The sequence below is a fragment of the Schistocerca serialis genome, chromosome 4, assembly GCF_023864345.2.
Source record: "Schistocerca serialis cubense isolate TAMUIC-IGC-003099 chromosome 4, iqSchSeri2.2, whole genome shotgun sequence".
In the NCBI taxonomy this organism is placed as follows: domain Eukaryota; kingdom Metazoa; phylum Arthropoda; class Insecta; order Orthoptera; family Acrididae; genus Schistocerca; species Schistocerca serialis.
Window position 1 is genome coordinate 11,696,833 of NC_064641.1, and position 17,581 is coordinate 11,714,413.

General features: G+C 41.8%; 1 protein-coding gene across 1 annotated transcript in view; it reads right to left on the bottom strand.

The window, feature by feature from the left end:
• Positions 1 to 356: 356 nt before the first annotated feature.
• The window catches only part of LOC126473708 (troponin C, isoallergen Bla g 6.0101-like), a 51,869-nt gene continuing 34,644 nt past the window's right edge, over positions 357 to 17,581 (bottom strand). Inside the window, exon 6 of the mRNA XM_050100950.1 lies at positions 357 to 611. Coding sequence (XP_049956907.1) covers positions 583 to 611 — 29 coding nt within the window. The 3' untranslated portion in view covers positions 357 to 582. The remainder of the gene's footprint in view (positions 612 to 17,581) is intronic.

Here is a 17,581-nt window from a genome sequence, read left to right on the forward strand (position 1 = left end):
TCAAATGTTGGGGAAAAAACGGCGGAAGCAAAGTTGTACACCTTGTATATGTTGATGGAGTGTACATGTACGAAGTTACATTGACATCCGACCATGTCTTCTGTCTGCTTCACGTTTTTTGTCAGGCAGTGTAGTCAGAAAAGCTCACCGAATAACCTCCGAAATTTTGTCAGCGGAATTTTGGTTTACCATGTGTGTCGTTGACTAGATTACAGTGTTATCCCAGCACACACATGTCCATTTTTTGTCGAGTCCTCCAAACAATCTGCCAGAATATTTTTTCCAAATACAAACTGGTGACAATACCCAAACTCGAAGCTTCACCCAATTTGGTCAAGAAATGAAACGAAGAGCAATTTAAATTTACAAAATTTATTTTAATAATGTTGTGAGTAATACAGCTGTACACCGGGGCACCGTGGTCACCGCAGAAGAGGTAGCTAAGAGGCTCACATGACATCCAAAACCAAGTGTTGAGAAGAGGACGGTAGCGACGCGGAGGGGGCCGAGCCACTGGTAGGCGGGGCGGGTCGTGACGTGGCGTGACGTGATTGGCGCTGCCCGCAGCGCCTCCAACACCTCCTACTCTCCGGTCATCACCTCCATGAACTCTGCAACAAAGCACAAAAAACATGAGCAATAGTTCCGCGCTCACCACTACAATCCGTTCATCGTGCGAATAAACCTGATGTAAACATTGCACTACGTATTCTTGCGCCATTGCTGGAACCTCATATGGATTTCCGTATCACTGGCGACTGCAGCCAAGCTATCCTCGAGTGCTGTCAAGTAAGATAATAATGGTAAATTTTGTGCTGTGCGTTACGCGCACATCGACTTACGGGACAACTGTTTTACCGGCGCATTTAACTTGGACAGCTCTGGCCGATCAGCCAGTACAGCTCACGGGGGTGAAAGCTATATGGGAGAAGAGGCAACAAGCCAGGTAGTTCCTTTCAGACCACTAGAGGCGCTATGGGTCAAACGAAGCTGCAATTGACCAATGACAACTGTCCAATGGCGGTTATTGATATTATATCGTCTTGCTCTGTACTGAAGTCCACGGTTACAGTCGTCTTGGTATATGTTTCATGTTTACATACTACTCATCTTCATTATAAACAGGTTTATTACTTTAAATTTCATAAAGTTCACTGTGGAACTGAAGAGATTTCCTGCGGAAAAAATGTCCGCAATTAATCCTAAGGTAAGACATCTAATTTTCAGTAAATAATCTCGTAGGCTATAAATGAAATGTATTCTCTTCTGTCGTGAATGAAGCTGTGTGATTTCTGTTGGCTTACTTAAATAACTTTGATATGTCAGTAGCAGTTTTATTTGATGAAGAGTTTTATGTTTTTCAGAATATTCAACACAACAAGTTGACGTAGAAATACTCCTGTAAATTCCCTGGCTGTTCACCTGGACATTACGTCGGTTCAACGGAGAAAGTTAGGAACAAGCATTTCAACAGGTTTCCAAAACTATTTCAAGAATTGCTTCTGAAGCGGAAAAGTCTTTGTAAACTGTGACCTGATGTGAATTGTGCTACTTATTTTGTTTGTTAAGATCATTTTTTTGAGGAAGATTTTATGAATAAAATTAGGCATAGGCTAAACAGGGGTGAGTTTCCAAAACATGTGGCAGGTGTTCCATGTGAAATTGTTAAAATCAGTAGTGAATCAGGTGAAACTGTTGCTCATAGTGAAATTTTTATCGTGTGCTTAACAAATAAAAAGTAAGTTTTGTTTTCATTTCAGTGTTTATCCACCTTTCCTATTTTTGGTACTTAATATTGATGTCTTCTTTTTTGTGTTGAAGCGTTTACAGTTATATGATGTAGGAACTTTTTTAAGAAATTACAGTCCTGAAACATAGTTGTAACAAATTTTAGAGTTCGTCATTCATTAACACTGTGACAAAGATTTCTTAATTGAACCTCTTTAACTGCCGATTATTCTCTTAATAATAGTTTTTTCTTCCATTGACCCCACAGCTTATAAGATGTCAAAGTATGACATTATTCAGGAATATTTGTGGTCCAATTTATATGCAACAATTTTATTTAGCTTCAGCTATTTAAGCTACAAGTTTGTTTCGACTTACTGTCAGTTTCAAGTCTTGCGTCTAGTTTTTATGACGCACAAAACATCCTGGAGCTCTTATATGTTGATAGAAATCAATATAAGTGTGTCAGTTTGCAAGTCTATTCTTGACGTTTGCGTCTGACAGTCGCTGCTTCTATGGTCTTTTCTTGAGCAGCAACTGTCAGGCGCAAACATCAAGAATAGACTTGCAAACTGACACACTTATATTGATTTCTATCAACATATAAGAGCTCCAGGATGTTTTGTGCGTCATAAAAACTAGTCGCAAGGCTTGAAACTGACAGTAAGTCGAAACAAACTTGTAGCTTAAATAGCTGAAGCTAAATAAAATTGTTGCAGCTAAATTGGACTACAAATATTCGTGAATAATAGGTTGTCACTGCTTTATTGCACTGTGCTATAGCTGTGTTTAAATTATTTTATTATGATGCTAGCCAAAATAATTACATAGCACGCCCAGAAAACTGAGATAAGAAAATTAAAAAAAAAAAAGAGAAGCGTACATAAGCTAGGAGGGATGCAACCCGCAATGTCTATCCTTTTTTAGTTCATCTCCATACCACCATAGGCGCTGTTATCGGTCCGTGTTGCCCTCTTTTAACAGGGGAGTTGCGCTTCTCTTTTCTTGTTGTTCTGTGGTACAGCTAGCCTGCAGTGACGTGGCCAGCTGAAGCTCACAAGTAAAAAGAGATGAGCAGAGTAGCAATACAAAAATGAAACAATACATTACAAATCTCCCACAATACGCTCCTTAGGCGAAAACCGCAACACGTTATCGTTTTTAGCTAATGTACTATTGTAATTAAAAAGAAGACTGATGAAAATTCCTTACTTAACCACAGGGTAATTTTTATGCATAAGCTGTGTGTAACATAAGAGAGTATTGAAGGATTTCACCGTATAGTTAAATGTTGAAGCCACTGAAGGTATTACTTACAGTCAGTCGTCTGGTAATCTCATAGCTCCTTCCTTATCCGAATCCAAGAAATACATTTCAGTTCTGGAAGCGTCACCTGCTACGTTGAGAACGAGCCTATCAACAACAGAATCCACGAAGCCAACCAGGCGCAGCATTTTCTCGTCATCTTTTATGACGAGCCGTTCTATATCCCACCAGCATTCGGCAGTGACGCATGGGAAAGATGTGTGCGTTAGTTCCAGTACGTCTGGCAGCTTAACAGTATTGTTACTTCTTGGGCCAAATCCCGCAGCTTGGCTACAGATCAGGTATGTTGGGTTCATATTGTAATGGGACAGTAGCAGACGTAAAAATGCAGCATTTGTATGATGTGCTCGATGCTGTGGAAGTGATTGTTTTTCATGTTTCTACGGTACTTATCTACCTCTGTGGAATAAAATGATGGACATAGTCCTAATAAAGAGGATTTGGTTTTTCATTTTTGCCTTAAAAATGAAATTGTTACGTTTCCCTAATATAAACAACTTTTATGAACAGTCTTTCATAAAAATAGATAATTAGGAATTTGTATTTGAAATGGAAACCAGAATTTCGCTCCAATTTGTAATTAGAAACAAGAAGACGTGCATAATTCATAGAAAATGATGATGAGTTTTATAATTACGAGATGAAGGTATTTCAAATTGAACAAGGGAAATAATTGATATTGGGGAGATTTAAACCAACGAATGAAAAATGCTTTTATGTTCACATTGCATTACGCTACTGACTACGCTACACGTTCAGTCTAAAATGTTTTATTAACTGCATTATTACAACGCTGGGAAAACTTCAAAGCCGATTATTTCCTTAAATTAATGAAAAATATTAAGAACAGCCTATTTCTCAGCACCTTTTAACCGAGTTCCACGTGTGTATTTCACTACGGAACAGAAAGCAGCCTCAGCCATTTTCATACTACGCATTAACAGTGCGAGAATCGGCACAACGCTGCAGAGGCCGTGACTGTACATGATTTTTGAAATAAAAACTACGTAGCTAAAACGTGATTAAGAAAAATGTTGATTGCTATTAATACATTTGAATGTCTTAAAGTTTGATTTAACGTAATTTAGTAATAAGATATCTTCCAAGAGCGTAACAACACCAGAGTACGTGTGCTAAGGCTTCACACCAATCATCGCGTTTGTTTTTGTCTACATCAGGTTTATTCTGATGATGAACGGATTATAGTATTACTCGACAAAGACAGCTGTAGACCTGAGTGTAGCAAGAATCAACTTGGTCAAGGGACTGTTTACAGCCACGCGTCAGTTCAAAATAGTGCGCGTTGTCCTCTTGCACAGGAAACCCATCACGGAAAATGCTTTTACTCGTACCCAAGACGACTTCGTGTCAACATCGTTAAATTTATTGGTGATGAGACGCAGAAAGGGGAAACAGTGCTAAGGGAAAATGGGACAGAATACACAGAGGTGAGAAAAATCATGGGACAGCGATATGCACATATACAGATAGCGATAGTATCGCGTACACAATGTATAAAAGAGCAATGCACTGGCGAAGTTGTCATTTGCACTCAGGCGATTCGTGTGAAACCGTTTCCGACGCGATTATGACCGCACACAGGAATTAACAGAATTTGAACGCGAAATGGTAGTTGGAGCTAAGGACGTGGTGAAATACGTCAATAGAAAATCAAACAGGCCATGAAAAATATTTATAAGCTAAGAAATATGTAAATAACAATTATAGTATGTAAGAAAAATGTTTTGTAAAATTTATTTAAGTTCTTTGCATGTCGATGGTGACAGTGAAGTATCCGTGCCAAGCTCTTTGTTACGGGAGAGCCCGCGCATTGATACATAGGGAGCGCGGAGAGAAGCGTGCAGCATTGTCGATAGAACACTCTCGAGTCAACCTTTGTGCAGTGAAGGTGTGTGTAGAGACAGAGCGGTGTGCCTGTTCGCGACCAGCTATATATTACTTGAAGAATACTATAATTATATAATGGGTAATTACTCATGAACTACTAAAAATTGACGTCATGAAGACATCAAATGTATTGGGTGATCAAAAAGTCAGTATAAATGTGAAAACTGAATAAATCACGGACGAATGTAGATAGAGAGGTACAAATTGAGACACATGCTTGGAATGACATGGGGTTTTATTAGAACCAAAAAAATACAAAATTTCAAAAAATGTCCGACAGATGGCGCTTCATCTGATCAGAATAGCAATAATTAGCATAACAAAGTAAGACAGAGCAAAGATGATGTTCTTTACAGGAAATGCTCAATACGTCCACCATCATTCCTCAACAGTAGCTGTAGTCGAGGAATAATGCTGTGAACAGCACTGTAAAGCATGTCCGGAGTTATGGTGAGGCATTGGCGTCGGATGTTGTCTTTCAGCATCCCTAGAATGTCGGACGATCACGATACACTTTCGACTTCAGGTACCCCAAAGCCAATAATCGCACGGACCGAGGTCTAGGGACCTGGGAGGCCAGGCATGACGAAAATGGCGTCTGAGCACACGATCATCACCAAACGACGCGCACAAGAGATCTTTCACGCGTCCAGGAATATGGGGTGGAGCGCCGTCCTGCATAAACATCGTACGTTCCAGCAGGTGTTTATCAGCCAGGCTGGGGATGATGCGATTCTGTAACATAGCGGCGTACCTCTCACCCGTCACGGTAGCAGTTACAAAACCAGAATCACGCATTTCCTCGAAGAAAAAGGGCCCGATAACGGTAGATGTGGTAAATCCAACCCATACCGTGACTTTCTCGTCTTGCAATGGAGTTTCCACGACAGCTCTAGGATTTTCGGTAGCCCAAATTCTGCAGTTGTGGGAGTTGACAGACCCTCGGAGCGTGAAATGAGCTTCGTCGGCCCACAACACGTTACTCAACCAATCGTCATCTTCCGCCATCTTTTGAAACGCCCACACCGCAAATGCCCTCCGCTTCACTAAATCGCCAGGTAACAGTTCATGATGCCGCCTGATTTTGCACGGATAGCATCGCAGGGTACGCCTCAGTGCCAACCAAACACTAGTGTATGGAATGCCGGTGCGACGTGCGACTGCACGAGCGCTGACTTCCCCGTGCATAGACGAACCCGCCACAGTCTCCATTTCTTCCTGAACTGTCTCAGCAGCATTACGCCTCGTGCTCGGTCGGCCACTACGACGTCTATCGTCTAAACAACCCGTGGATTCGAACTTCGAAATCATTCTCGCCAGAGCTGCATTTGTTCGAATCCCCTTCCTATGGCGATAGGATCGTAACGCTGAACTAGCACATTCCCCATTCTGATAATACAGCTTCACTAAAAGCGCCTTTTCAGGTAACGTCAACATGCTGCGACTGCTGGCGCATCTGATTCTCTCTCTCATTACAGCTCCTTTTATACACGATTGTCATGCGCAGTCACTGACGTTTTGCTGTCCAGCGCCATCTGTCGGACATTTTGTGAACTTTTTTTTTTTTTTTTGTTCTAATAAAAACCCATGTCATACCAAGCATGTGTGTCATTCCGTGGTTTATTAAGTTTTCAAATTTATACTGACTTTTTGATCACCCAGTATTTAAGCGGTAACTGCATATTGTAAGTTCGTTGTTACATTTTTAATCAGTTTTATGTAAACGATCCCCAAACTAAAATTTTATAAATTGAATCATTATAAAGAGCTAAAAATTTACATTCAATCATTTTCAGAATAGATCAGTTTACCTCAGTCAATATAGTATTATTTTTCATTGAACCCGGTAACCACAACATTTACCTTTTCTTGGGTTTTCTCAATTTTTTAATTTAATAATGACATTGAATTTTTCACCAGTGACTTCAATAAAAAAACAAATGAATAATAAGTACAGTTTTAACTAGCATATTTGCAATCCCAGTAAATGAATGCCAACCCGAATAATTATCAACAACAGATCAGAGTGAGTGTATTCAGACATGCAGTCAGATAACGTTATACAGAGGAGACCCAGTAAAATAAAAGGAAAATATATATGTATGTTTTCAGGTTTTCTGCATAGGTAACCAGTATTAAGGGCCACGGCATAAGCTAATGTGTTCACGTCGAAATAATCTTCTTTTTCTCAGTCGCATTAACACTGTTACCAATAACGGCACAAGGCGTACAACGTTGTGTATGCTGGGCGCCCGGTGTGGCCGAGCGGTTCTAGGCGCTACAGTGTGGAACCGCGCGACCGCTACGGTCGCAGGTTCGAATCCTGCCTCGGGCGTGGATGTGTGTGATGTTAGTTAGGTTTAAGTAGTTGTAAGTTCTAGGCGACTGATGACCTCAGAAGTTAAGTCCCATAGTGCTCAGAGCCATTTGAACCATTGTGTACGCTAACGACTATCAGATCAGACACGTTGTCGAAAGGAGGTCCAGACAGGAAAGCTGCAAGGCACAAAAAGTTCAATTCTCTTTCTTTCTTTCATTAGACGGAAAGTTCAATTATTTTATTCTAGACGGGAAGGTTATCGTCTAAACACATTAAGTTCAATCATTAATTCTTTTATTTATTCGACGGGAACGTTTCAATGGGACATTCCATTTCGGAAATCGTTAGGGAATCCAATATTTCAAGATACACTGTGTTAAGAGTACGCTGAGAATGCCAAATTTCAGGCACTGCCTTTCACCATGGCTAACGCAGTGGGCCGACGGCCTCCACTTATCCACTGAGCGCAGCGGCGTTTGCGTAGAGTTGTCAGTGCTCATAGACAAACAACACTGAGTGGAATAATCACAGAAAAGAGTGTGCAATGTACGACGAACGATCCTTTAGTACAGTGCGACGAAATGTGGCATTAATGGGCTATGGCAGCAGACGACCGACGCTGGTGTGTTTGCTAAAAGGACATCGCGTGCAGAGCCTCTCGGGGGCTGGCGTCCATATCGAATGGATTCTACAAGAGTGGAAAACCGTGGGCTGGTCAGATAACAGCCGATTTCAGTTGGGAAAGCAGGCCGGTGTGTCCGTGCGGTTCTAGGCGCTTCAGTCTGGAACCGCGTGACCGCTACGGTCGCAGGTTCGAATCCTGCCTCGGGCATCGATGTGTGTCACGTCCTTAGGTTAGTTAGGTTGAAATAGTTCTAAGTTCTAGGGGACTGATGACCACAGGTGTCAAGTCCCATAGTGCTCAGAGCCATTTCTCAGTTGGTAAGAGCTGATGGTAGGATTCGAGTGTGGCGCATATCCAACAAAGCCATGGACCCAAGTCACTGTGCAAGCTGTTGGTGGCTCCATAATGGTGTGGGCTGTGTTCACATGCAATGGACAGGGTATTTTCATCCAACTGAACCGATGATTACTGGAAATGGTTTCGTTAGGCTACTTGGAGAGCATTTCCAGCCATTCATGATCTTCGTATTCCCAAATAATGATGGAATTTTTATGGGTGATGATGCGCCATGCCACCGGGTCATTGTTGATCGCGACTGCTTTGAAGAACATTCTGGAAAGTTCGAGCGAATGATTTGGCCACTCTTATCGCCCGGTATGAGTTCCATGCAGCATTTTTGGGTTGTAATCGAGTGGTCACTTCGTGTACAAAATCCTGCACCGGTGTTTCGCAATTATGGACGGCTATATAGAGGCATCCTAGCTCATTACTTCGGCAGGAGACTTCTAACGACTTTTTGAGTCCATGCCAAGTCGGGCGCTGAACTACGCAGCGCAAAAGACACGGTATTAGGAGGCATCCCATGACTTGTGTCTCCTCAGTGCATGCAAGCAAAATCTAGAAGTTTACACCAGGGTCACTCTGACTTTACTGTTTACTGTGCATACTCCACTGCACATACAGAGCCCTCTGCCACTAATGTAAATCCAGCACTGGTTGAGACACAGCAGAGGACAGACGTTCGAAGCTGTGAGTCATTGTTTAATTAATCTGACAGAAATATCTTTTGAAGGGTCAGTGTGACCCTGGAGTGCACATTGTGTAACTGTTCTGCCGCCAAGTGTGTAGTTCATTTACGTGGAAATAGCGCGTAGGAATGACATTTTGCTGATGGAAGATGCTGTACACGAAACATTGTGAGAAGAACTCGATCGTAAGAGTGAGGCAAGTGACTTCAACGATGAAAGTTACTCTGAGGCTGATGCTCCTGGACCAGTATAGACAATGGCGAAACTGATCAGTCTGCCGATTCTTAAGATAGCGATGAAGAAAATACTGTCGCCCACAGTGAGAATGGACATTGCTGGAACAGAGCCGTCTGCAACAGAACAATCCTGGCACCTGGCGATAAACTTCCATGCTCCATACTCCAAAAGTGTGGAAATAATGAATGAAAGGATTTGTGAGTAACTGAGAACACCTCAGAATATTCGTGTAATGCGTGCATTTCATCAAATGAATAGCATCTTCATCTAATTAAACTGCAAGTAAAATCTTTAGATCTGGATCACTTTCAAGTTTCTTCATTGAAAGGCTTTAGTGGCAGTTTTTACTTAGTCTCGAAGTGTAGATGCGTTCATCGTTATTAAATGATTGAAAAAGTACTTGCGAAGGGTGAAATAAACTTAGTTTACTACATGAGAGTCCATTTCCAATAAAACATTATATCTTCAGGCATTTTCTCCAGCAAATAATTCAGGGTCACTGTGAGCTTGGTGTGCACACACTGTCACAATTTCAGAGGTGTACGCTACTGGGGTTAAAGTTTAGTAAGACAACGGAGTGCAAACGAAGGAAGGAGGGGACGATGCTTTTCATTCGAATATCTGCCCCAAAGAAGAAGACACAGTGCGCACAGTAAATAAGCCATTGACGCTGAGGACAAATGTGACCGGGAAAGAATTTTGAAGAAATTATGAGCAATAGAAAGGAACACGAACTTCCGTTGCACGCAGTGGCGTCAAGGCGATCAAGGAAATTCTAAAATAATTGTTCTCTGTCTGTGGGATATGATTTTCAGAGGTGCCAGAAGAAACAAATCATCATGTTCGGAACTAGACAATACAATATCAAAAAAGGTGCGTTTAATTTCCGGCGAAAGAAATAAAGTACCAGACGTGGCCTGCCTTTTATCCAAACACATTGTATTGTGAATAAATGTAGTCACAGTAATTAGTACTGGTGGAACATTTTCAAATAAAAGTGTCGGTCGATATTTAATTGTAGTGCTATGCACGGCATTTGTATATGGGCATAGGTGTGGCAGGGCTGCACGTGTAAGAATACTGGAGTCTATGCTGTAAGAATTATTGTATGTAAGGTCCGCCTCAGCTGCTGTTACGAAATTAATTTAACGTATATCTTCACAGCCGCCGAGGTATTGTTTACACATAATTTAAACTATCAACGGCTGCGGCAGAACAGTGTAGGACACGCATGAAGTTATTTGGAATGTAAAGAAGAGTTGGACAATTGTGCCCACACTGTTCCTGAATACTTTACTTTAGAAATTCTATTATTCAATAGAAAGCATGTATAGAAACTAACTGAAGACGCTATAACTTAAGCGAAATACGGCTGGGTACAAAAGAAGAAAAATTATGTTTTCTCAGGGGGTAAATTGTTCCAAAACAAAATTATTTCGTCGCATTTTGCCAACCGGGAATCAGGCATTTGTATAGAACGCAGTCATAAGCTTTGTCATGGTGTTTGGTTACTGATATACTACCACGAGTAGAGGAACACAGTCTCAAAATTCGATAAAGCAAACACCAAAGTAACAACCTTAAAAGAGGCCTCATCGGAACATTTGAGCTAATCTTATGGACAAATACTTATAAAAAGGTAGCAAATTCATGTTTATTGGTCGCTAAACGTATCATTTGCCCAGAAAGTAGCTGTAAGTTGCTAACGTGACCTAAATACGTTGAAATCTTTTTTTTAAACATAGAAAAGTAAGTAATAAAATTTATAAAATAATAGCAGTGATTGACTGCCTCTGAGCCAGTGAACAACGAGCAGTGAGGAAGTACATCAAGGGCTCAATGTACTTTTACTTCTTCAGGTTATCAACTCAGTATCTGAACTATATCATAAAATATCTTAGAATACAGAAACTCGTAATAGGGACGCGCACTTTACTTAAAATATTATTCCGTTACCACGCAGAAAGAAGAAACGCTGAAAGACCACACGGAACATGCATCAAACAATTATAGATCTGAAGAACCAAAAACCCATGTGAGCTACTGTTTGATGAAACTAAAAGATTTCAGCTGCAGGAAATTAGCCACATTTACGGAAGAGTTTTAACTGTTGGGCGTTTATAAGACTAAGATGAAATATCAAAACGAATGATGAAGGCTGTCAAAAAGCGCGCTCCGACCTTTCATTTGACGAAGTCGCAACAAACACCGATGTTTCATCTCAGAACTGCAATAACCATAACTTCCTTGGCTCCATCAACATTATTCCTAATGCTATCAATGTCACGGCCGGTTCAACTGTAATTAAAATGAATGTAACGACGCAAAAATTCAAATGATATTGCCGTAAATTGCTCTGCCGTCACGTGTCCAGTTTCGACGGGCAACCTGTTTCCAATGCGATCATCACCTCCGTGAGTAGGTCCGGAAAGGTAGCACATTCGAGTAAATCCATCTGTTCGTCGTCTTTCTCACGAGTAATGCGTTCGCAAAACCTTCCAGACCACGAAATGGGCGAGCTGTCTGCCAGAAGGAGCTGTTTTACTGCCCCACAGAAATACAAGTTATAGACGGCAATACAAAACGTGAACGAAGTAAATTTTTACTGTTTTTTGTTTTGTTTTTAAACATCGTTCACGTTTATGCCAGAGAGTAAGTAAATCTATGAACACTAACATTACCGCAAGGGAGGAAAACAGTTCCATGCCATTGTTGTTGTGGTCTTCAGTCCTGAGACTGGTTTGATGCAGCTCTCCATGCTACTCTATCCTGTGCAAGCTTCTTCATCTCCCAGTACCTACTGCAACCTACATCCTTCTGAATCCGTTTAGTGCATTTATCTCTTGGTCTCCCTCTACGATTTTTACCCTCCACACTGCCCCCAATACTAAACTGGTGATCCCTTGATGCCTCAGAACATGTCCTACCAACCGATCCCTTCATCTAGTCAAGTTGTGCCACAAATTTCTCTTCTCCCCAATTCTATTAAGTACCTCCTAATTAGTTATGTGATCTACCCATCTAATCTTCAGCATTCTTCTCTAGCACCACATTTGGAAACCTTCTATTCTCTTCTTGTCCCAACTATTTATCGTCCATGTTTCACTTCCATACATGGCTACACTCCATACAAATACTTTCAGAAACGACTTCCTGTCACTTAAATCTATACTTGATGTTAACAAATTTCTCTTCTTCAGAAAAACTTTCCTTGCCATTGCCAGTCTGCATTTTGTATCCTCCCTACTTCGACCATCACATCATCAGTTATTCGGGAGGACGACGGTTCAATCCCGTCTCCAGCCATCCTGATTTAGGTTTTCCGTGATTTCCCTAAATCGCTTCAGGCAAATGCCGGGATGGTTCCTTTGAAAGGGCACGGCCGATTTCCTTCCCAATCCTTCCCTAACCCGAGCATGAGCTCCGTCTCTAATGACCTCGTCGTCGACGGGACGTTAAACACTAACCACCACCACCGCCACATCATCAGTTATTTTGTTCCCCAAATAGCAAAACTCCTTAACCACTTTAAGTGTCTCATTTCCGAATCTAATTCCCTCAGCATCACCCGACTTAATTCGACTACATTCCATTATCCTTGTTTTGCTTTTGTTGATGATCATCTTATATCCTCCTTACAAGACACTGTCCATTCCTTTCAACTGCTCTGCCATATGCTAGAGGAAATGCAAAGTTTTCCCTGGAGTAGGTGTTAGTCATTATATACCACAACGTTAGTAATGTTCCTAACAGGACTGAAAGTCATCAACTTCCTTCCCCGCTTGTATCTGAAAACAGTGTCATGCATTATAGCTACTGATTCCTTGAGTTTCTCTTGTGTGTACAGGTGTCTACGGAATAAACAGGCACAAATTTACATTCAGACTTCAGTTGCAGACTCATTTTGCCAAAGACAAGCATGGATAGAGTAATTAATTAGAACGATGCTGTATTGCATAAAATACAAGTCCGTTATCTGCGCGCTGGTTTTGTCCAAGCAGCATACCTTGTGACTCTCTTCACCAGATGTGACTTACTCTTAGAATTACCGGTTCTCCCAGAAGTCTCTCCCTGATAACAAACTTTCGTAAGACACAAAATATGATGCATGGACAAATAATTCTTATCTTTAATTGCTTGTCACGTATTCAAGTATTTTGTGTTCATACATACAGTACAGCCGGCCAGAGTGGCCGAGCGGTTCTAGGCGCTTCAGTCTGAAACCGCGCGACCACTACGGTCGCAGGTTCGAATCCTGCCTCGGGCATAGATGTGTGTGATGTCCTTAGGTTAGTTAGGTTTAAGTAGTTCTAAGTTCTAGGGGACTGATGACCTCAGAAGTTAAGTCCCATAGTGCTCAGAGCCATACAGTACAAACTTTTACTTCGTTTGTTACAGGGCTCGGCGACGTAACAACAGCGGAATCGGACGCCATTTGCAAACAATATGTACTCCAACCAAAAATGCCCCATGTGTCCTCTGTTACCACGAGACACAATCACCAAAAGCGGTGCAGAGAACATTCCAGACGGTGTACCACAGACATTCAGCAGATATTAAAATCTTCAAGATGTGGTATGCGAAGTTTAAGAAAACAGGGAACGTCTGAGATCTCCCTAGAACTGGCGGCCAGCGCTTACTTCCCAGACAATTCATACAGTGAGAGAAGTCTTCGTGAGAAGTCCCAGGAAGTCAGTCCGCAGAGCCTCAAGTGAATTTCAAATTACGAAGAAATCGTGCACCACATCCTACATAAACAACTTCTTTTCCGTTCGCACAAAATCCAGATCGTGCAGTCGCTCCAACCAGCGGAGCACAGTTTTCGTTACTAGTTTGCTGTGCCATGCTGGCTGAGGCGAAGATGATGACTGTGTTTCATCAGGTGAGGTCACAGTTTGCTTGACACAATCAGGATTCCGAGAATCCACAGGCTGTGTTTGAGACCGTCAGAGATAGTAGCTAGCTCTAAGCTGAACGTGTGGCTCGGTCTTACGCTGCATCCACAATAAAATCATAGCACCTTTTTTCTACAGTGAAACGACAATCACAGCCAAGACTCATCTTGATATGTTGCAGTTATTTGTTGTGCCACAGATTCAGGACATTTCGGGCTTCATTTTCCAACAATATAGTGTTCCACCTCTTTAGGGGTTAGAAGTTCATGCCTATTTGGATACAATACGAGTATATCCGGGTTGGTGGTCCCATCAACTGGCCTCCACGATCATCAGACGTAAAGACCGAATTTCTTCCTTCGGGGGTATGTCAAGGACCAGGTTAACCAAACACCAATGGACGACATCCCAGAATTACGGCGCCGAATTACTGACATCATAACCTCCATTCCTCAGGAGTTATTGACCAGTACATGGATGGAATTGTAATGTCGCCTGGACATCCTTCGGGAAACGAAAGGAGCACACGACAAAATTTATTAATTGTGTGCTTGTACAAAATACTTGAGTATGTTACCCGCACTTCAAGATAAAAGATATGTGTCTACATCTACATCTACATCTATACTCCGCGAGCCACCTTACGGTGTGTGGCGGATGGTACTTATTGTACCACTATCTGATCCCCCCTTCCCTGTTCCATTCACGAATTGTGCGTGGAAAGAACGACTGCTTGTAGGTCTCCGTATTTGCTCTAATTTCTCGGATCTTTTCGTTGTGATCATTACGCGAGATATATGTGGGCGGTAGTAATATGTTGCCCATCTCTTCCCGGAATGTGCTCTCTCGTAATTTCGATAATAAACCTCTCCGTACTGCGTAACGCCTTTCTTGAAGTGTCCGCCACTGGAGCTTGTTCAGCATCTCCGTAACGCTCTCGCGCTGACTAAATGTCCCCATGACGAATCGCGCTGCTTTTCGCTGGATCATGTCTATCTCTTCTATTAATCCAACCTGGTAAGGGTCCCATACTGATGAGCAATACTCAAGAATCGGACGAACAAGCGTTTTGTAAGCTACTTCTTTCGTCGATGAGTCACATTTTCTTAGAATTCTTCCTATGAATCTCAACCTGGCGCCTGCTTTTCCCACTATTTGTTTTATGTGATCATTCCACTTCAGATCGCTCCGGATAGTAACTCCTAAGTATTTTACGGTCGTTACCGCTTCCAATGATTTACCACCTATGGCATAATCGTACTGGAATGGATTTCTGCCCCTATGTATGCGCATTATATTACATTTATCTACGTTTAGGGAAAGCTGCCAGCTGTCGCACCATGCATTAATCCTCTGCAGGTCCTCCTGGAGTACGTACGAGTCTTCTGATGTTGCTACTTTCTTGTAGACAACCGTGTCATCTGCAAATAGCCTCACGGAGCTACCGATGTTGTCAACTAAGTCATTTATGTATATTGTAAACAATAAAGGTCCTATCACGCTTCCCTGCGGTACTCCCGAAATTACCTCTACATCTGCAGATTTTGAACCGTTAAGAATGACATGTTGTGTTCTTTCTTCTAGGAAATCCTGAATCCAATCACAAACCTGGTCCGATATTCCGTAAGCTCGTATTTTTTTCACTAAACGTAAGTGCGGAACCGTATCAAATGCCTTCCTGAAGTCCAGGAATACGGCATCAATCTGCTCGCCAGTGTCTACGGCACTGTGAATTTCTTGGGCAAATAGGGCGAGCTGAGTTTCACATGATCTCTGTTTGCGGAATCCATGTTGGTTATGATGAAGGAGATTTGTATTATCTAAGAACGTCATAATACGAGAACACAAAACATGTTCCATTATTCTACAACAGATTGACGTAAGCGAAATAGGCCTATAATTATTCGCATCTGATTTATGACCCTTCTTGAAAATGGGAACGACCTGCGCTTTCTTCCAGTCGCTAGGTACTTTACGTTCTTCCAGCGATCTACGATAAATTGCTGATAGAAAGGGGGCAAGTTCTTTAGCATAATCACTGTAGAATCTTAAGGGTATCTCGGCTGGTCCGGATGCTTTTCCGCTACTAAGTGATAGCAGTTGTTTTTCAATTCCGATATCGTTTATTTCAATATTTTCCATTCTGGCGTCCGTGCGACGGCTGAAGTCAGGGACCGTGTTACGATTTTCCGCAGTGAAACAGTTTCGGAACACTGAATTCAGTATTTCTGCCTTTCTTCGGTCGTCCTCTGTTTCGGTTCCATCGTGGTCAACGAGTGACTGAATAGGGGATTTAGATCCGCTTACCGATTTTACATATGACCAAAACTTTTTAGGGTTCTTGTTTAGATTGTTTGCCAATGTTTTATGTTCGAATTCGTTGAATGCTTCTCTCATTGCTCTCTTTACGCTCTTTTTCGCTTCGTTCAGCTTTTCCTTATCAGCTATGATTCGACTACTCTTAAACCTATGATGAAGCTTTCTTTGTTTCCGTAGTACCTTTCGTACATGATTGTTATACCACGGTGGATCTTTCCCCTCGCTTTGGACCTTAGTCGGTACGAACTTATCTAAGGCGTACTGGACGATGTTTCTGAATTTTTTCCATTTTTGTTCCACATCCTCTTCCTCAGAAATGAACGTTTGATGGTGGTCACTCAGATATTCTGCGATTTGTGCCCTATCACTCTTGTTAAGCAAGTATATTTTCCTTCCTTTCTTGGCATTTCTTATTACACTTGTAGTCATTGATGCAACCACTGACTTATGATCACTGATACCCTCTTCTACATTCACGGAGTCGAAAAGTTCCGGTCTATTTGTTGCTATGAGGTCTAAAACGTTAGCTTCACGAGTTGGTTCTCTAACTATCTGCTCGAAGTAATTCTCGGACAAGGCAGTCAGGATAATGTCACAAGAGTCTCTGTCCCTGGCTCCAGTTCTGATTGTGTGACTATCCCATTCTATACCTGGTAGATTGAAGTCTCCCCCTATTACAATAGTATGATCACGAAACTTCTTCACGACGTTCTGCAGGTTCTCTCTGAGGCGCTCAACTACTACGGTTGCTGATGCAGGTGGTCTATAGAAGCATCCGACTATCATATCTGACCCACCTTTGATACTTAACTTAACCCAGATTATTTCACATTCGCATTCGCTAATAACTTCACTGGATATTATTGAATTCTTTACTGCTATAAATACTCCTCCACCATTGGCGTTTATCCTATCCTTGCGGTATATATTCCATTCTGTGTCTAGGATTTCGTTACTGTTCACTTCCGGTTTTAACCAACTTTCCGTTCCTAATACTATATGCGCACTATTTCCTTCAATAAGAGATACTAATTCAGGAACCTTGCCCTGGATACTCCTGCAGTTTACCAATATTACGTTAACTTTTCCTGTTTTTGGTCTCTGAGGACGGACATTCTTTATCAACGATGATAATGTCCTCTCTGGTAAGCCGTCAGGTATTTTATCGTTTCGCCCAAGGGGGGGTCCCTCTATG